The 22,277-nt window shown below is 42.3% G+C and overlaps 1 protein-coding gene across 3 annotated transcripts in view; it reads right to left on the reverse strand.

The window, feature by feature from the left end:
* SGSM2 (small G protein signaling modulator 2) overlaps positions 1–22,277 on the reverse strand; it is a 237,801-nt gene that overhangs the window by 50,427 nt on the left and 165,097 nt on the right. For all 3 annotated transcript variants that reach the window (XM_069946266.1, XM_069946265.1, XM_069946267.1), the window contains exons 4-6: positions 10,906–11,067; positions 8,715–8,782; positions 3,601–3,749 (exon numbers count right to left, since the gene is read on the reverse strand). In XM_069946266.1, coding sequence (XP_069802367.1) covers positions 3,601–3,749; positions 8,715–8,782; positions 10,906–11,067 — 379 coding nt within the window. The remainder of the gene's footprint in view (positions 1–3,600; positions 3,750–8,714; positions 8,783–10,905; positions 11,068–22,277) is intronic.

Genomic DNA, 22,277 nt, shown 5'->3' on the forward strand with positions numbered 1-22,277 from the left:
CATTTCACTGCAAGAAACTCGCAGTACGAACTCCACTGTAATGCAGTAAGTGTGAACATACCCTTAGAGTAGATATGCTGGTTGATATGCATAGTCAACATACATCTACAGATGCACAGTTAGTTAGCTTCCAGAAGGTGAAATTAGTTATTAAAAATGAGTTTGGGTGAAACAAGAGATCAATTAAAGACAATGTACCAGTAGGTACGTAGATTTTCTTTTTTCACATGAATAGGCCGGTGCAGTGATGCTGGTGACACTGTCCTTTTTAAGAAACATGGCCCAGTTCCCACACACGGCGCCAGTCTATTACCGAGCACTAGCCCAGCATGAAGCACTGGAGGCGAGTCTGCCGTTCCCCAGTGTGACGAAACCCCCATTTTCTCTGTAAAGCTGCTCCATCAGAATAAGTAGCTGTTATGAATTATCCAGTACTGTGTACTTCCAGCAGGGGGTAATCCATATTGGCCCTCTCATTGGCAATCTGCTGTCTGAGGCAAGATAGTTATCTCACCTCACAGCAGATATGACCCTGCAAAACAACTTCCTGTAGTCATGTCATCAGAAGGGAGAAGCCCCAGAGATTTATTTTCCAAATGATCTCCTATGTACTATGTTTTGACTCAACCATTATACCTCGGCCATTCATCTTAAGTGGTGTTCATATTCTGTGGTGGTATCTATGAGACAACCTGTTGATAAGTCTTAGAACCTTTTTGTTTGCTGAAAACTAAAGAACAGAGAAAAAACAAAGGAGCAGATGGCAGACCCGATAACACAGAACTGTCAGAATATTTAGCAAATTTCTCAAACGATGAGAACATTTGTTATATGCTAATTCCTCTCTGCCATCAGAGCTTGCCCTTCCGTGCTCCAGAAATACATATATGTGACTCATACTCGTGCCTCATTCGCTTTGCTAAGAATGTATTCTTAATGGTATTTGCCTTTCAGAATCAAAAACAAATTGCAGCCTATTTGTCTTTGCGGGTCAAAATGTACCGCTTGTGATGTTAGCGTGTCCCAGGGGTTTCCAGATCTCTCATAATGGTGCTACTTGTTTCTGATTTAAGGATCATCATGTTTTTAGCTTTAGAATATATATATATATATATATATATAGGTTTTTAGTCATTTCAATTAGTTTGATAGGTACACAAGAAAAATTGTGTTTAGAGGAAAGCCATTTCTATTAGAAGTGGAACATCTCTCCTGATGCCCCGGGCATGGGTTTTATATTGCGCCCCCTAAAGCACTTGCTCAGCTGACAAAAGGGTGGGAATAAAAACTACAAACTAAAGGTATGGAGACACTGCTCAATACAAGACCTATACCTTCTCCAAAACAACCAAATTGTCTAAAAACACACCAAATTAAAGGGCAACCCAAATGTATAGCATATAGAATATATGAATGCACAACACTAATAACATATCATCTATTTACATCATCCACATCCTCATTCGATTGACTATTTTACCTATTAAAATATGTCTGCAAAATAGGGAAGAGGCTTTCATAATGAAACATACAGAGCACATACAGAGATAAGAATAAAGTATTTCATGGTGCCCTTTTTATTGTATATAACTTATAGTCACTGAGGTTCTTTTGTTTTCTAGCACAGAAGAAATCAATATATTACATTCCATCACATTCATGAACAGAAATGCCTAAAACATACAGAACTACAATGCCCGCTAGTTTTATCATCACAGACAGCAACGATACAGTATCCAACATACAGAACCTGAAGGCTGGCATGATGTATCCATGCATCACATAAATACCAGCTAAGTAGCATATAGACCACCAGTGACTGATGGCAGTCTATAATGCATTATAAGGCTGGGAGCAGGCTAATGTATTCTGCACAGTGTAATGTTCAATCTACATATAACCCAGGCCGTGAGATACATAACAGTATAAAAATGACTACACTTACCCCAATTTATTAGGAATATTGAATATACCATTCTGGCATTTGACATACTACTTTATTATTCTAAGTAGTTTTGGCTCTTCTGGACCATTAGCCATTGATATGGACCATTGATCATTTGAAGATTGTTGACATTTTTCCGTTTTTTATTTATTTGTCTGCCTAACAAATTTACCAATAGCATTTGTTAGCATGTATTGAAGGGCTGTTGTAATACGTCATGGCTTCTTCACTAGAAGTTGATCGAGCAGAGTTCCCTCTTGGTCTAATAATAATAGCTGTTTGCATTGTATTCTAAACATGGCAGGTTATAATGATTTCTTAGCTATGCGCATACAATGTTGTTTTATGGCTGTAATTATGATCATGATCATTATTTGGGGCTGTATTTATCAAAAGACAGAACAACATTGTGTAAATATAGCCTAATAGTGTTGGGCAAATCCATGTTAAAGGGGTACTCAGGGCCGGGGGGTATTTTGGTGGATCGCCGGGGAGGGGGTGGAAACTGAAGTCGGAGGACACTTACCTCCCCCCTGTTCCAGCACTGGTGCCCGGATCACGCCGCCCAATAATCCCATCCTGCGGCCCCTTCCTGGTCAGAGCTGCCACATGAGACGTGACGTCTCAAGGCAGCTCTGCCATTCAGTGGCCGAGGCGGGACTCTGCTACGGCCGCTGATTGGCAGAGCTGCCTTGAGACGTTACGGAAGCGGACGCAGGACAGGAGTAGCGGGTGGCGTGATCCGGGCACCAGTGCTGGAACGGGGGAGGTAAGTGACCTCCGGCTTCAATTTCCACCCCCTCCCCGCCGATCCACCAAAATACCCCCCAGCCCAGAGTACCCCTTAAACATCTTAGCTTCTTGCTACAACCATTGCTTATCAACTATTAAGCTAAGGTTACACAGCAACTTCTGGTCGCCTGACTGAGAATTGCCGTCATACTACCTGGTCACATGACCCCTTTACTCGAACAAGTGAATGGGGTCGTGCTGCAACCCAGCAGTTGCAAAAAAAATCCACCCACAGGGAGAGTGACTAGATGGGCATACTGTGGTTAAAAGTGAAAACAGGAATATGTGTAGTTCTAAATGTATGTCTGAATACCGCGGTCACCAACCCACATTTTGGGGATATTTTGTGGCTCCTCAGTTGTAAATACTGTTGTATACGAGGCATTAGAGATTTCATAGCATTATTAAACATTGCCACTAGGGCCCAAACTATGACACTGCCAGTTAAAATCAATCTGTCAGTTCATATAACCAGCTGTGTTCCCAGAACATAGAAAATGCTTTTATTCTTAGTCAAAGAGGCATTCCCAAGGCCCTGATCTGCTGCAAGCTGTAATACTTCACTACTCCCCCTACCATCCCTCACCCTGTGTGACAGTCAGGCTCAGCTTCCAATGACTGACTGGCCATCAAGCAAGGAGATGGGATGGAAGGGGGAGTGAAGACATGTTCCAGCCCTCAGCACCTACACTTCACGAGCCTGGGAAGGCCTTTTTGACTCTTTGCACTTAAGAATAAAAGCAGTTCCCAACCCTACCACCCTTGCGACTCTAATTGCAGAAACTAACATTTGTTGTTAGAATGGACTGGGTGGAAGCCATATTTATGAAGACAATACATATTAGAAAACCCTAAATACATACACCCAGAGCTGGCCGCTTGCAAGGACTGGAGTCTTGGCGAGTGTGAGCACCATGGATTCTGTGCCTCTGGACAAGTTCATCCGCAGAGGGATCGGTCCAATAATGGTCAGCAGTTTTTAGCTTTGTGTATTCTAATGCACAAGGACCCACTGTAAAGCAAAGCAAGAAGAAAATGATAACATTACATTGGCAGAGCTGCATCGCTATGAGACAGCTGCTGTAGCAGTCAGTGAGAATGCCACGGTAATGTCAAATGATCATTTATACAGTTTAAATGACTGCAATTTGCGGTATGACATCTGAGTAACCTTAAACAGCGATTCCAAGCCTTAAAATCACAGAGGAACCCCTGAAAAAAGCTTAATGTCATGCCTGTCAGAATCAAGCGTAGTGTAGGGTCAGGTAAAGCACTGACGCATTCTCTTGTGCAGTGCTATAATTTGGCTCCGATTTACTTATTGCTTAGCACAGCATCTCTGAGCAGGCTGGGATCTACTCGGCTTCCCTACTGTAATAGTGCTCAAGGAAATGCAGGGATTCTGGGAACCCTCTATGGGAAACACTGCCTTAGGATAATGGAAGCTCATTAGCTGTGTACCAGCATTTGCTGCCTTTTTCTTCCTAAAGGGCTTCCTGTCTGTGGATGTGTTCTGCAAAGTCTCATAGGAAAGTGGAAGAAGAAAAAGAAGGGAAAGTAAATGCATGGTAGGTACATCGGTTTTAAGGACAACAAATAAGCCTAAATGTCGAAGATATGTAAGATACGTAAGGCAAAATTATATTGTGCATCCAAGCAAGCATTTTATTGCACAGGTGCAAGAGAAGAATGAAGTGGCTTTGAGAATAATCTCAATCATATACTGTTATGTGTGTACAGTCTTTATGCAGTCTTTGGCTATGTTCACACAGATTTTTTTGAGCCAAAGCCAGGAATGGACTATAAACAAGGAACAGGTAATAAAGGAAAGACTAAGATTTCTCCTCTTTTCAAATCCATTTCATGGCTTAAAAAAATTTGTCAGATAATCTGTTGGAGTAACGGACGTCATTTAGCTGTCTAACTTTCTCTTTTCTCAGTGCAATGACGGCTGTTGGTACATTATTCTTGTTTGGGTTACTAATTGGACTTTGGGTGTGGCTTAATTGAAAAGTCCATTGAATTCTATAGTAAAATCGGAGAACGAACGGTGACAAAAGCAAAACAAATAAAAAACGTCCGCTGTTTGCAAAAGACGTCCGAAAATTATTGTCATGATCATTATTTTGATGTCCGCGGTGATAACGTCCGTTATTCAATACATTGTGTGAATTGGATGTCCGTCTTTCCATTGACTTTAATGCATTGTATTGCAGTCGGTTTAATTGCGGCAATAATGGACGTTTTTTAAATATCAAAAGCGTCCGCTTTTTCTCTATTTTTGACGTTATGTGAACATAGCCTTTATAAGGTATGTATCTGGTTAGAGACTACAATGAAACCCTGTAGGTAATCTAACATGACTGGAAAAGTACTGTACAGCTGCCACAACTTAAGTTTACAGCAATATATATATACATTGTGCACGCTTTGCGGGGTTGGCGGTCGCTGACCGACACGGTGTGGAGTTAGCGTAGGGACCCGTGTGGACCAGAGAACCTGTGGATGGTACACGGGGCAATATGGTTTGATCAATTCATATACAGACACTCTGGTGTTGATTTTTAATATAGGCCTAGCGGCATTAGTATCAGCCATAGATGGGATGTGCAGCCGTTCCTTTCTCTCCAGTTTCCGTGTTTTACAGTTCTCCCTCTCTGAACAGCTCGCACTCCTTTATAAGACCCACATGACCAAAATTAGCAGGATATGCCTGTGCTCACATGTCTGGACCCTATGTCTTCCCCATTCTGTGAGAGCAGCAATGGTAAGTGTAATACCATATCCATACTTGCGTCGTTTGGGGGCAGCCTTCCCCGCCGGTGGTGCTGGCTGGGTTTTGGTGGGGCTTTCTGGGTCTGGTCCTGTGACATTGGGGTTGCAGGGCCGTTCCATGGCCTCCCTTCCCTGCATGTGCACGCTTTGCGGGGTTGGCGGTCGCTGACCGACACGGTGTGGAGTTAGCGTAGGGACCCGTGTGGACCAGAAGACCTGCGCGGTGGTACACGGGGCAATATGGCTTGATCAATTCATATACAGACACTCTGGTGTTGATTTTTAATATAGGCCTAGCGGCATTAGTATCAGCCATAGATGGGATGTGCAGCCGTTCCATTCTCTCCAGTTTCCATATATATACATTATACTATGCTGCTGAAGAGACATTTGGGAGCTAGATGCCAGGTACACATACAGTATGGCCCACAGTATAGCACCCACAAATCCTACTGTAATTGGATATCTTATGGATGGCCTCTTAAAATGTTTTAGATCTTCATAGAAGTGTTTCAGTGTTACTTGGATGGAATAGACCACAAACATTTGTGAAAGAATGGGTTGTTCCAAAGAGTTTACCAGCATGGTACTTTAAAAGGATCCACTGATGCTACAAGTCAGTTTGTAAAAATTTCTCTATCTGGCAATAAGATGGATGAGTCTGGGTTTGGTGACTGACAAGAGGACATTACCTGCCTGACTGCATTGTGAGGAGGGATATTGCTTAATTATATGGCCACACAATGATAATTAATATGGCCACACAAAGGCTGAACCACCTGTCAGTACAGAGACTGGACCAGAAGGGAACAGAAGGCAGAGCTGCAGAGACCGGGAAGACCCCAGGATACCGGGAAATGTGTTAAGGTAAGTTAATACTTCATTATTTTACACTAAATGCAAAGGCTGCATGGACATCGCTAATGATGTCCGTGCAACCCTTGCTGCCCGGCTCTTGTAATTGATCAGTAAAGAGCACCGATCTAGGAGATCAGCGCTTGTTTACACTTTATGATCGGGACGTGTAACAGGCCCCTTAGATTTAGTGAGGGGGCATTTTAAAGGGAATATGTCACTAGGATTATGCTGCCTTAAATTAGTAGAATTCAAATAGGGTGCACAGCAGGTGTTGTCGAGAAGCTGTTCAGAAGAGCTTCAGCCCAGTGCTTGTAAAGAACAAGTCTGCAGCACTCTTGTTTAATGCAAAGTTAATTGGATTTATTTACAACGTGAAAAAGAGCCAAACCAGGTAAATATTTTATACATAAGCACCTATCTGGTGTACTAATTTTGAAATTATATGAATATAAGGTGCAACACTTGACCTGCCCAGAGTCTTTTTCAACCTCACATGGGTATGCAGAAAAACGATACTGGTGCTGGTCTGGTCCTGCATGTGATGCTTTGTTGAAAAAGACCCCGGGGCGGGTAGAAACGTCCAAGTGTTGCACCTGATATTTAAGTAATTGCAAAAAAAATTGATTTTGTAAAAAATATTTACCTGGTTTGGCCCTTTTTCACACTGACAATAAATCCAATTCCCTTTGCCTTAAAGGAGAAGTTCGGCCAAAAGTATTTTTTAATATGTTATTACTTATGGAAAGTTAGACAAATTCCTAATGTACATTAATTATGAGAAATTCACATATACTGCTATTTCCCTTAGTTTAGTAGATAATGGAAGCTTTATATTCTCTCAAAAACTGTGACGTCACGAATCAGGTTAATTCCTATGGAGTGTCCAGCAGGGGGCGCACTATATATAGAAGTCAATGAGTACCATTGACACTTCTATATATAGTGCGCCCCCTGCTGGACACTCTATGGATTCAATGGATGTCTATGTAACACATGTCTATATATGCACACATATACACTGTACTAGTCCTCCCATTATCTGCTCATAGTATGAGCAGTTGATGGGGAAGTAGTACCAGGGCCATCTCAATCACCAAACAGCCCCCTGCCACCGCCACTTATACACTGTACTACTCTTCCTATCATCTGCACATAGTATGATAAGATGATGGAGGAGTAGTACCAGGGCTATCCCCATCACATGCACCTTCCTCGCCAATGCTGCTGCTGACATTGCCGCCGCTGATGCACTCACATGCCCTGCAGGGGACTGACTGCAGGGCTTACCGCCGCCCCAGCCTCCTGCCGACTTGTTCCCTGATGTTACCCGAGCTGTCGGGGTACCCGGCAGGGCATGTGAGTGCATCAGCGGCGGCAATGTCAGCGGAGGCGGCATCAGTGAGGAAAGTGCATGTGATGGCGATAGCCCTGGTACTACTCCCCCATCATGATGGGATGATAATGTGAGATGATGGGAGGAGTAGTACAGTGTATATGTGGCGGCGGGGGCTGTTTGGTGATTGGGATGGCCCTGGAGCTACTCCCCCATCATCTGCTCATACTATGAGCAGATGATGGGAGGAGTAGTACAGTGTATATGTGTGCATACATAGACATCCATTGAATCCATAGAGTGTCCAGCAGGGGGCACACTATATATAGAAGTCAATGGTACTCATTGACTTCTATATATAGTGCACCCCCTGCTGGACACTCCATAGGAATTACACCTGAATCTTGACGTCACCGTTTTTGAGAGAATTTGATGCTTCCATGATCTACTAAATTAAGGGAAATAGCCCTATATGTGCATTTTTATGCTACCCTTAGACAGTACAGCAAAAACCTACTGACAGAGTCTCTTTAATGCTTCATTATGCCAAGACTAAGGATTAATAAAATGTATATTTGGGCTTTGGTCACACACAGCTTTTTTGCTGAGTATTTTGCAACCAAAACCCAGGAGTGGATGGAAAACAAAGAAAGGCTATGCTCACAGACTGTTAAAATTGAGTGGATGGCTGCCATTTAAAGGCAAATAACATCCATTATTTCAAAACAATGGCCTTTGTTTTCAAATTATATTTGCCAATAAATGGCAGCCCTCCACTCAATTTCAACAGTAAACATATCTTTTCCTGTATTTTTAATCCACTCCTGGTTTGGTTGCAAAATACTGAGCAAAAATACTGTGTGTGAACAAAGCTTTAAAATTAAGTGATTTGAGTATCAAATGACCTTTGACATCAAAGGTTGGCTGAAAAAAAGGTATACATTATTCACATCTTTCAAGGGAAGCATCACAATTATTGCTATATTATATTTTTTGTTTTCATATCCTCACCTAGAAGAACAGCCAGAATTGGACCGCAAACTGGATCCGACATTAGAGCTTCTTTTTCATAATATTTACTATGGATATAAAAAACATGAGCAATTACAAACATTTAAAAATAGAACTTTGAAACTATAGCCATACGTGTCCCTCTTTGTCTAACCAAAAGGTTGGGGGGTATGCATAGATATTACAGTGTAGAAACCATACTGCAACAGCAGATTTAGTAAGTATAAAGTACTATATAAAGAACTCACTACGGGATACATTATCTGATCCTTCATTCTTTACTTGATTTTCTCCCTGTTAAATGTTTTTCTTTTAGGCTCAGTGATCTATTTTCATACATCAAAGCCCATGTTAAAATATAGTATTAACCTGGATTTTCAGCTAATTTATTACAAGTACATCATATCTTGAATAATAATATTCTCTTGTTAAAAGAGGATTAACATTTAAATCTATAAGTTAATAATTCCAGCTAATCTACTTAAAGGACGTTATATGAATCTGACTGAGCTGGTATTACGGTACCATGTTCTCAGGATGAGAAATGGTTTATAAAGCTTGTTTCATTTAATTAGAATCAATATTTAATTACAAAAATAACTTCATAAATTAATACAGTAAAATGGAAAAGATTTTTTTTTGGGGGGGGGGGGGGGATTTAGGAAGAGCTTTCCACTATTATTTTGGCAAAAACAAAAAAGTAGATGATTTTGACATGTCTCTTGACTTTACACCATTGTCATCTCTTTAAAACAAAAAAAGTCTGAGGGGTTTAGTGGGAGAAAAGAGGCACCAGCGGACCAACAGATTTATTAGAATTTAGACTAGAAACTTATAGAGATTAAAACAGGAGTTCGGGCATGTTTAGCACTGTGTAGATTTTAGTTTGTGGCATGGTCAAAGATGTGCTAAACTTACTAAGAACATGCATCTTAAGGCCAAGTTCACACATGTATTTTTTTATTTAACAACAGCCGTTGTTGCAGGTTTGCAACAATGGCCGTTGTTTAATCACAGCCACTGATTGCATTAACCCCTATGGAATCCCAGCCGCAGTGTATACACACTGTTTACACTACAGCCGGGATTCCATGCGGCTGCACAGAAAACTGACGTGTCTATTTTGTGCAGTTGCTATTCAGTGAACAGTGAAAGTACGGCTCATGTGTCACGTGTTTTGCCATGTGTGAACATGGCCTAAAGGGGTTATATGGAGAGCAAAAAAGGTCCTACCTCTTCTCCTCTCTGCTGCTCCACTTCCTCTCTCTGACCGTCCCTGGTGATATCAGGAGCGGGAGCATGTTGCCACGCCTGCATGCAATGTCCAATAACTGCCGGTTGTCACTGCAACATCGGACAGCTATTGACGATTGCCTGCGACAAGCTCCTGCCCCTCTTCATCTCAGAAGTTAATCACCAGAGATGGTCAGAGGGAGGAAGTGTTCATATGTATTTTGATCAGTATTTTTACTTAAAACCACAAGTGGGTCAAAAACACAGAAATTTAGCAAATCTTTCAACTTTTGTTTTTCTCTGTCAGTTCCACTTTGGTTTCCAGATAAGATGCTGACCAGAATACTACAGTCATAGTGTATATTTTGAGAATTCTATTCATGAACCACAAATCAGCTACAGTATGTGGACCTGTGCTGTAAAGAACAGAACTGTAGGACAGAGAAATACATCACTTTAAGACACATGTCCGGTTAGCTTTAGGCTGGGTTCACACACTGTTTTTTTTATCCATTTTTTTCTATCAGTTTTTTGCAAAAAACTGATGCCTTTGTGTTCATCTGTTTTGATGTTTTTCCATTGACTTCCGTTATAAAAAAAAAGGATCAAAACTGATCCCTTTTTTTAATGTACATGAAAACTTAGTCAACCCTATTTATGTGTCAGTAAAAAAAAAAAAAAATTTATAATAGACATCAATGGAAAACAGATCAAAATGGATGCACACACAAGGCATCCTTTTTTTCATTCGTTTTTTCAAAAACTGATTGCAAAAACATAGTATGAACCCAGCCTTAGGCATTTAAGCTTTAATAAAATCTATTTCTGAATTTGAAAATAAATTTATCCAGATTTCGCACCCGAAATTCCACAACAAATATATAATGGGTGAATTCACCCTAAATTGCTTTAGGGCAAGTATAAAGTTATGGCTTTAAAAATGTCACTTTATCCTTACCTGCTGTTATCTACAATATACTGTACAACTTTATCCAGAACTTTTTCTATAAGAGCAGTGCGGACCCATATGTGCTTAAGGGCCTGTGGGGTGAGTGTGACCGTCCGGCCTGGAGTGGAGTTTTGCCTTTTTAAGGAATCCTGTCCATTTGAGAAATTCTTCCTAAAAGAAAAAGATATTAAGGCATATTAAAGGGGTTCACAAACTAAAATAGTCTCTCAAGCACTGGTGGCACATTATACAAACAAATTCATTTATTATAGCAGATGCAGCTTATCAGTAAAATACATAGTCTATATGTAAATAATGTTGAATGTATTCGTCTTAAAGTACCTAAAAATCAGACATACATAAAAGTTTAAAACAGTGAATATATTGAAAGGGCATAAAGCACTAAAGAACACCCTTGGTCAGAGGAACAAAAGTCAATATGATAGAGTTAAAAATGCATGGCAGCAAGGGTAATGGACAGACTTGTATGCAATTATTTTTGTTCTCTACAATCTGAGCACTGATAAAAATGATTTCTTAGAAATGCATGGGTTAGGCTAGGTTCACACTGCGTTTTCAGCATCCGTTTAACGGATCCGTTTTTTGCAAAAAACGGATGCATTTGTGTGCATCCGTTTTTGATCCGATTTTCCATTGACTTCCATTATAACAAAAACGGATCCAAACAGATGCGTTTTTTTTGACGCACAATAAAGTACTGTTGACACTACTTTTTTGACCGTAAAAAAAAAAAACGATCCGTTAAACAGATGCTGAAAACGCAGTGTGAACCTACTGTAGCCTTAATGCCCCAAAACTCTAGATCTTAAATACTCCTAAAATTAAAAGGGTTGTCTGCCCAAATGGTGTTAACATAACAACCAAGTCACTTGTCTCAGTCCCCTGCCGTTGGCATGCCACATGGTTCCATCTGCCAAAATGTCCCCCTCTGGCCTCCTCTATGTCCCAGTCAGGTCACCATAGGAACTGCCTGCTACGTTAATCAGTGACTGAGGTGAGACACTACTGCAGCCACTGATTGGCTGACAGGGCAGTTCCTGTAGGTGACAATGACGTCACAGGGACTGGAAGATAAAAGACACTGGCCAGGGACTGGGAGTAGTGGCACAGCAGCAGCAGAGAACCTGTACAGTTGAATTTGTTTGCTAAGTTATCACCACCCCAGTTAAACTGCAATTTTTCATTTTGTCAAACTCTTAAGGCTGTGTTCACACACAATAAAATATTACCAAAATATGGCTGCAATTTTAAGTGAAAAGAATAAAATGTTTGAGCTCCGGAACTGAAACACCTGTCCAGGGTGAGAAGGCCATTAAATTGCGTGTTGACTAAACTTAGTCAGCCAAGAGTTCCTTTACAGGATTTACTGTATGGGCTAGCCTGCATATGGGGGCCATCTAATATATGGAATCAGCATGTGAGGGCCATCTACTATATGGGAGTAGCATGTGGTGGACTTCTACTGTATGGGGGCTGCAGAGGGAGGGCTAATACTATATTGGAGCTGCACAGAGGGGCCTAATACTATATCGGAGCTACCGGTAGGGGCCTAATACAATATGGGGCTCGCGGGGGCAATACATATGGGGAATTTGTATAGAGATGAGGATGATGCGAGAGTGAGGATCCTAAAATGTTTGTCTGGCAGATTCTATGGTGACAAGCCATGCCTAGGAGAAGTCCTCATGATGGCACAAGCAGATGGAGAAGAAAAGGAAGAGTGAGCGACTCTGATCAGGGAAGAAATCCCCTATGAATCACTCAGAGATCACGTCTCCTGTGAGTCACTGGATGTAACTGCACTGTAATCACTTATTTAGTGTGCAGAAACTGTGTAGGGCTGGGATTTACCTTTATATGGTCACTGCATGAGGTCATATTACTCTGTACAGTGGATTTCATTCAGTAGCAGTGGTGGCATTTATCAGTGGTGGTAATATTTGTCCCTTATAATATCGTACTGTTGCTATTATTCATTTTAGTATACTGAATTTGTTTAGTATCAGTATAGTGGTAATGTGGTTATGGTGTGGCAGTAATATTTGCCCTTTGTATTATTGGTGGTATTGGTCTCGGTATACAGGATTTGGATAATAAAAATATGGCGATAATATGTATGGTGATATTTACTCTGAATACTGATGTTATTGTTTTTTTTTCCATCACATACCTAAGCATGGACGTAAGTGGTGATGACTATCTTGACTACTTACCTCCTGAGGCTGTGCAGTACACAGCGGTGCACAGAGCACTGCTGTGTACTACATTGAAGCACAGACTCCCATCATTATGATGGGAGTCCCTGCTCTGTATAGCATTATGGTTAAGGTGCTGTGTTGGCACTTTGCAATAATCATCTTAATATAACTTAAATTTACAATATTTATCCCTTTTTTCACAACTAATATAAATAGTTATTTTACTGAAAACATTGTACATTATAGTTACATTGTTTGGGCATTTTGATGTGTTTGGGCTCTTCCAATGTCATAATTTAACACTGATACATTTGTCATATTATAGTTCAGGCCTAATAAACCTATGTTTTTTTTAACTTTCTCAACTATGTAACTACTGTAGACATGTCACTGGAGATGTGTTCGAGGGGGTGTACATCTCACCTAGGCTGATGCATAGTGTGAGATGGTAAGTCCAGGAGGGATCTGTTGCTCAGCAGTGCTATGCTGCTGAGTTATTATTTATTTTTACCGGGCCTGGATTTACTGGAATGGTGGATAGGTTGGTAGTGGGATCTGCCATTCCCTCCCCCTCGATCCAGTATGGGTTTTGGGATCAGGTGAGCTCTGATCCCAATCAGCCTAAGAAGGCAAAAGGTGTGCTCAGTGTGCAGGGGGGCTCTCAGCCAGGAGTGAACAGCCTGCATGCTGTTTGGTGAGAGCTGGGAAGACAGCCGCTGCTGGGGCCTGTTCACACCCCGCAATACTGCCGACTGAAGTGCCAGAGAGGTAACCTGCTTTGTTAGTTAGCGCCCAGACGGGCAAGACCTTTTGTTTTGTTCTTAAAGCACAGTGTTGCTATATTTCTGTTATGGACTGTTTATGCTGCAAATAAACGCCAAGCTGTTATTTTACAAGTCCAAGTCTGCTGTGAACTGTGTCCAAACACACCATCCCCCGGGAAGATCCCTACACTACTAATACATTTTGAAACATAGTACCCCAAATAATCATTTCTATTTCTTGGTTATCTATTTCAACAAACTTTGCAATAAAAAATATATATATATATATATATATATATATATATATATATATATATTTTTTTTTTTTTTTTTTTCCTCTCCTTATGTTACTTCCCATTGCCCATTTCCCTTTGCTAAATGTTTATTCTCTTTAAAAAATAAAACAGCTCAATTCCTTCTTGTATTAAAAGACAAACTAGCAGCTCACTGAGAGATAGGGTTACGTGCTACCCATACAACACTGCTAACCACTAAGTTAGTGCCTGAATGGCATTTTATGAACAGTAACATTCATCAGCATCTAAGCTCCTAGTGCAGTGCAGAGGTATCATTAGGGGCCAAGTCAAAATCTTCTGATCCTCTCCTGAACAAGTTGTAACTGCATAGAAAACTGTAACTCATTGTTCTTTATAACCAAAGGGATTCAGGACCTGATTTATATTATTGGTGTGGTTACAACTCCTGGACCTCAAATTTATAATCCTCTCACGTCTCACTTAAGAACTCGAGGACCCATTTTATTTACTACTTATGCTAATTTTATTATTATTAAATTGTAATTAACATTCTGAACATCTGACTATATAGAACTATTACAGTACTTCCACTAACCTGCAGGCTGTATTGTAGATCTACTGCAGGAGTTTAATTAGAGTGTGTGATTTTTATGATACTGTTTTTATGGATAATAATAGCACCATTGGCATAACATAACATTCTGATGTAGCTTCCATTAGGAAGACAAAAACATTTTCCTTAGACTTTTTAGTGTCTGTTTTTCATCTTTCCCATCTGTATTTCAAAGCTCATTTAAAGAAGCTAATGCACCATAATGACTCTCATGTGATTATGATGTAATGCATTTAATGCTGAAATAAGTCAATGTGCATTATAACGCTGTGCTGTGGACTTTAATATGTGGACTTCAACACTTTTTATATACAGTGTTTATACCATTGATAATAACAATGAGCAAACATTACAATTGAATCTAAATAAATTAAAGTCTATGGAATAACAGACGTGATTTGCATACAGTGTAGTAAAAGACGGTTGTTGTTTGAGGCAGACGTCAAATAATCTTCATGACTTTTACTTTTGGACGTCTTTTGCAAACAGCGGACGTTATTTTTTAGTTGTTCACACAGTTCTTTTTTTCACCGTTCTTTCACTGTCTTTATGATCAAATTCAATGGCTTTGAAAGACACAATCAAAGGGCAATCAGTCCTTCTAAACTAGAATAATGTACCAGCAGCCGTCATTGCACTGACGCACTGGATGTCATTTAAAAAATTATAAACAAACAAAAAAAAACTTTGTGGGAACATGGCCTTATACTGATTATACTTATACTTAAAATGAATAGTGTGTGCAACCGTCATATGAATTATGGTAATAAACAGTGCTTATTTTTTTACTCCAGCTTTAAAACCTAGGAGATTTTATAGTTGTTCACTGGAGGTACATTGTAATCTTAATTAATATAATGCTGCTATATCTATTCACCAAGCTTAATAAAATCTCCAACAATTTACGCTGAAATATTGCACATAATTAAATATTTTTTATGCTATATAATTGACTTGGAGCACAGAGTTGGGTTTCCCATGGATAGGAAAGCTGCAGTTCTACGTTGCTTATACACACTGATCATGTAATAAGAAATCACGTGCTAAATATAAGCCACTTAGTGTCTTCCCTTGATAGTGTTTTCATGTGTGCTTATTTTAATCTATCATAATATTGAGGGCTTAAAGTGACTCTGTACCCACAATCTGATCCCCCAAACCGCTTGTACCTTTGGATAGCTGCTTTAATTCAATATCTGTCCTCGGGTCCATTCGGCAGGTGATGCAGTTATTGTGCTAAAAAACAACTTTTGAACTTGCAGCCCTGTGTCAAATTGGTGTGGCCTAGAGTACCCATTCCCTAGGATTGCGAGGCCCCTCTGTCCCTCCTCCCCACCCTCTTCATCATTAGTAATGCCCCTAGAACAATTTCTCCTAATCATCACCTGTCTAAACACTGCACATGTTCTGGATCGTGAAGGCACCTGTACAGTGTTCAGATAGGTGATGAATAGGAAAAATCCTGCCCGGGGTATGAAGAGGGCAGGGAGGAGGGATGGAGGGGTGTCGCAATCCTAGGGCACAGACACTCTAGTCAACCCCAATTTGACACAGGTTATAAGTTTAAAAGTTGTTTTGAGGACAACAACTGCATCACCTGCTGAACGGACCCCTGGAACAAGCAGTTTGGTGGTCAGATTGTGGGTACAGAGTTGCTTTAAAGGATTATTCCCATCTTGTAAAGATCTCTAAGACCCCAATAACCCTGCAAAGTAGGGAAATGTTACCTAGATTAATGCTACAGTACCTTCACTGTTCTACCCTGCACAGCAGTGATTCCAGTCACCTGACTGTAGGGAACAGCAGCTGTCTCTATTAACTTGAATGGGGTTATATTGCAGTCCCCCCTTCATTCTCAGGATCAGTAAGGGGCCTAGAGATTAGACTCCACTGATCATAACATGATGGCATATACTAGCAATATGTGTATGAGGCTAGGTTCATATTTGAGGTAAACGACGACAACCTGTCAGATAGGAATGCCAACGTATATAGTGGCATAATGAAAATCGGCCCATTGAGTTTAATGGGATAAATGTGTGTATGAATGTACGAATTGGAAAAATAGACTAGCTGGCTACATTTAACTTAATGGGCCCATCATTTTTAACACAGTACATGCTTTAATACTTTTTTGACAGGTTGCAAACATATACCCCAAACATAACAAAAAAAAAAAGTGATGTGCACCTAGCATTTTAATGTATTATCTTCGATAACTTATAGCAGAATTCTAGGAAAAAAAGCTTCTTTTTTCACCATCCAAGCCTACAGCTATAATAGAACAGCAAATATTCATTCAACACCAATCCTTGTTACCACTGACCACTATACCCAGTTTCTTTAAATAATGATTTCTTAACTAATAAGGCATTTCTTCCAAACTACACATTCATTTATATCAATATGCTCTCCCAGTAGACAGGAAAGTATATTAGCCATGTCTAGCCACATTCAGAAAGTCGGCATTCATTAGTGCAGTTATACAGCTATATTCCACTGACTCACACATTATTTATACAGATATGTCACTTGTCAGGGGTTAATGAAATAGAACAATTATAATTATGGAGTGTTCCGTAATATTTTAACAGTGAGTTGAGATGAAATTTTAAAAGTTCAATCAAAACTAAACTTAAAGGTGTATTCCACTGAAAAATAACTGTTAAACATAACTGTTGCTGTTCAACTAGCAATACTACTTTTTATTATCTAGTCAGTCTCCTTTCCCCAGTTCTCAACAAGTCCCTGGCACGCTTTATCTGCAACATTGTAGCAACTTTGTAATGCTGGGAGGGTTATTCTGAGGTCAAGTTGCTAATGAACTCACTGTGATTATCCCTCTCGGCATTCCAAAGAAGCTACAAAGTTGCAGATGAAGCCAGTAGGGACTTGTTTACATCAGCTGTCTCAGAGGGGAGGGGGAAGAAGGGCAGACACAGAGAAAGGCTCACACACAGATTTTTATGTTTTCAGAAGAAAGCAGCAGCTGAGAACTGGGGGAAAGAGCCGGAATAGATAATAACAAGTTGGAATGAATTGTCAGTCTTACCATCAAAAGTTATGTTTTAGTGGAATACCCCTTTAAAGCAAACCTATTGTTTAAAGTATGTAATTCTGTGTAATGGCATGGCATAGAACGGGAGTATACAGTCTAGGCCTCCACCTCCACACCTCCATCATTATTAATCTGACCATCCCAATGCCTTGGGGCACTACTATATCATCATTGCTGAGTGCAAACTCCTCATCACTGTACCAGCGAGTGTGGCATGGGTGGAAGAATCCTAGCCACTTAGATCACTGTGACCAGACCAAGACGAGCTGTGAAACGGCAACCCTCATCATCCATTCACCTGCATCCCACTGGGCCTTTGTCACACATAACCACATGCTCCCCTATCTATGTATCCTATGTATGTATACAGGACAGGTGAAACTCGAATTTCAAATAAATAAGAGCCAAAGATTAACCTTATTGAGGAAATGTTACAATTAAAAGGAGACTCTAGTACCCTGTTGGGCTGCCCCGAACCTGAATAAGATATAGTTTAACGCTGAGATGTTGCATGGGGGACGGCAAATTCTACACACTTGCACATTTGTCCCAGCTGGTACTATAATGGCAGGCCACTTAATGGGTGCGGTGACACCAAATTTTCTTCTCCTATGTGCCTGGAAATGGTTCAGGCAGAGTCAGGGGTGTGTAATAAAGGGAAATTGCCACCTGTGTCTGGATGCTGGACAATTGTGGTGCTGATCAAATGATCATCTCTACTGGTGGTCTGTCTGGGCCATCTGGAGCCTATCACAATGTATGCCCTCACATAACCATGGCTCTGAACTCCTCCAAACGGCTTGGTCACAATGGCCTAGATGGTGGGCAATTTATTGAAACGACCAACCTTGATCTCTCACCTCAATGATGAGTCTATCAACTGGGTAAAATGTCTTCAAATGTGTTATGGAGCCATATCTAGCAGTCAGCAATCTCTGACAAAGAGGTACACTCAGGGGCGTAGCTAATGTCTCCTGGGCCCTGGTGCGAGAGGTCAACTTGGGCCCCCCCCTTCACGACCAAGTGATGCTACTGGTAGGTGTATGTGTGTATATATACACACACACACACTCCAAGACAGATATTACCAATAACACCAGCATATAGGAAGTGAAAATATTATCACCATATATATTACCGCCATACTGTTACTGTATACTGAGACCAATATTGCCAATAATACAAGTATACAAGGGGCAAATATTAACGCCACACCACAACCATCACCACCATATTGTTACTGACCAGAACCAGTATACTGAGACCAATAAAACACAGAACCAGATAACAAGTAACAAATATTACCACCACATACTGACTAACACCACTGCTGCTACTGAATAAGATCCACTGTACACAGATCACTATCACCTCATACAGTCATATAGAGGTGGAAGCAGCTCCACACAGGTTGTATACACCATATACATTACAGTGCAGTTATATCAGGTGACTCACAGGGGACGTCTTCTCTGATCGGAGTTCTTTCCTTTTCATCTTCTTCTCCATCTGCCCTGTGCCGTTATGAGAATTTCTCCGAGCCACGAATCCACAAAATCTGCCAGACAGACATATTAGTCTCCTCACACTGACACCATCCTCATCTCTATACACACTGCACATCTGTACTGTCCCCTTTACACCCTCATTTAGTAGGTATAGTATATATAGATGGCCCCCACTGCATGTTGCACCCCCCTTCCCTTATAGATGGCCCCCTCTCCCCCTCCCCTTATAGATGACCCCCTCTACCCCATCATAGATGCCCTCCCTCCCATTATAGATGCCCCCTCTCCCCCCCCATTATAGATGCCCCCCTCCCCTTATAGATGACCCCCTCTAGCCCCATTATGGATGCCCCCCTGCCCTTATAGATGGCCCCCACTCCCCCCCCCTTGAAGATGGCCCCCTCTTCTCCCCCCCTTATAGATACCCCCTCCCCTTATAGATGGCCCCTTGTCCCCCCCTTGAAGATGGCCCCTCTTCTCCCCCCCTTATAGATGCCCCCCTCTCCCCCCATTATAGATGCCCCCCTCTCCCCCCCCTTGAAGATGGCCCCTCTTCTCCCCCCTTATAGATGCCCCCCTCTCCCCCCATTATAGATGCCCCCTCTTCTCTTCCCCCCTTATAGATGCCCTCCTCTCCCCCATTATAGATGCCCCCCCTCTCCCCCCATTATAGATGCCCCCCTGTTCTCTTTCCCCCATTATAGATGCCCCCCCTCTCCCCCCATTATAGATGCCCCCTCTCCCCCCATTATAGATGGCCCCCTCTCCCCCCCCTTGAAGATGGCCCCTCTTCTCCCCCCCTTATAGATGCCACCCTCTCCCCCCATTATAGATGCCCCCTCTCCCCCCATTATAGATGCCCCCTCTTCTCTTCCCCCCTTATAGATGCCCCCCTCTCCCCCATTATAGATGCCCCCCCTCTCCCCCCATTATAGATGCCCCCCTGTTCTCTTTCCCCCCTTATAGATGCCCCCCTCTCCCCCATTATAGATGCCCCCCCTCTCCCCCATTATAGATGCCCCCCTCTCCCCCCATTATAGATGCCCCCCTGTTCTCTTTCCCCCCTTATAGATGCCCCCCTCTCCCCCCATTATAGATGCCCCCTGTTCTCTTCCCCCCATTATAGATGCCCCCCCTTCTCTTCCCCCCATTATAGATGCCTCCCCTTCTCTTCCCCCCATTATAGATGCCCCCCTCTCCCCCCATTATAGATGCCTCCCCTTCTCTTCCCCCCATTATAGATGCCCCCCCTCTCCCCCCATTATAGATGCCCCCCTGTTCTCTTTCCCCCATTATAGATGCCCCCCTCTCCCCCCATTATAGATGCCCCCCCTTCTTTTCCCCCATTATAGATGCCCCCCTTCTCTTCCCCCCATTATAGATGCCTCCCCTTCTCTTCCCCCCATTATAGATGCCCCCCTCTCCCCCCATTATAGATGCCTCCCCTTCTCTTCCCCCCATTATAGATGCCCCCCCTCTCCCCCCATTATAGATGCCCCCCTGTTCTCTTTCCCCCATTATAGATGCCCCCCTTCTCTTCCCCCCATTATAAATGCCCCCCCTCTCCTCTATGCTAAGCAGTATTTAAAAAAAAACAAACACACAAACTCACCTGACAACCCGCTCCCCCGGCGATCCTCTTCTTCTTCAGGTGCTGTCCCCGGCTGATGCGCGGCTGCCGGGGGTGTCCCGTCCTATCCCCGGCAGCGCGGCGCATCAGTGAGCTCCCTGTACGCCGGGGCTGGGACTTCTGACACAGGAAGCGTCTCTGACGTGCGCTTCCTGTGCCGGAAGTCAGGGCCCCAAACAGCTCACTGATACGCCGCGCTGCCGGGGATAGGACGGGACACCCCCGGCAGCCGGGGGCCCTGACGAGCACGCTCTTGTGACCGCAAGCAAATCAATGCTTGCGGTCACAAGAGTAATTTAAGGGGTGAGCAGTGCATTGGCAAGGGGGGGGGCCCTCACGCCCCCCCCCCTCGTAGCGGGCCGGGTCGCAGCGGCGACCGCTGCGACCCTGGTAGCTACGCCACTGGGTACACTACAAAAAGTAGCATCTGGGCATCTTTTTATAGGGCAGCAGGAAAAGTACTTTCACACCTTCTTGTGGCAAGAAGACCCAGTTTCTAAAAAGACCGAGTTTCAAATTGGATGAATTTTCTTTTTTTCGCCAATAAATGTAATATGAAGCTATTTGAAGAATATTCTATGTTATAGATATTCGTAGACTCACTAAACTTATGTAGTTGCAGCTAATTTGCATCTGTATTCAACTCAATTACAATTTTACAGTCGGAAGAACCAAAATCAACAAAAGAGGACCTATTATTTGGTGGGAGGGAGGGGGGCTGATTCACAGCCTTACATCCACACCCCTTAGTCTGATTTAAACCCCCTGAGCTTCATATCATATTACCCAAAGCCTGATTCACAACAACTCAGCCTCATATTCATACTTCCTTAAAAAGGCTATGTTCACACAACGTATTAGACCGGCTGTTCCATGACCCAACCAGGTCACGGAACGGCCGGTCTCTGCCCGGATCATCACGGCTGGTACTTAAGTACCATCCGGGTAATCTTTCAGGCCGCAGTGTTCTGATGCGGGCGCATCAGCGCGCACCCGCATCAGAACCTCCCGCAGCACACAATAAAGCAAGCGGCCGGAGCCGCTCGCTTCATTGTGTGAACTGAGAGGGTTTCCTACAGCCCACAGAAAACTGACACGACGTGTATACGCTCCGGCCGGGATCCCATAGAACAATATGGCAACAACGGCCGTACTTATACGAAGTGTGAACATAGCCTAAGACTGATTCACAACCCTTCAGCCTCATATACATATTAACATTAAGGCCCTATTACACGGACCGATTATAGGGCGTATTCGGCCGATAATCGTTTCCGTGTAATAGAAGGCAACGATAAGCTGCAGACATGAGCAATGTCGGCTGATCGTTGC

The sequence above is a fragment of the Dendropsophus ebraccatus genome, chromosome 11 (assembly GCF_027789765.1).
Source record: "Dendropsophus ebraccatus isolate aDenEbr1 chromosome 11, aDenEbr1.pat, whole genome shotgun sequence".
NCBI classification, from domain to species: Eukaryota; Metazoa; Chordata; class Amphibia; order Anura; family Hylidae; genus Dendropsophus; species Dendropsophus ebraccatus.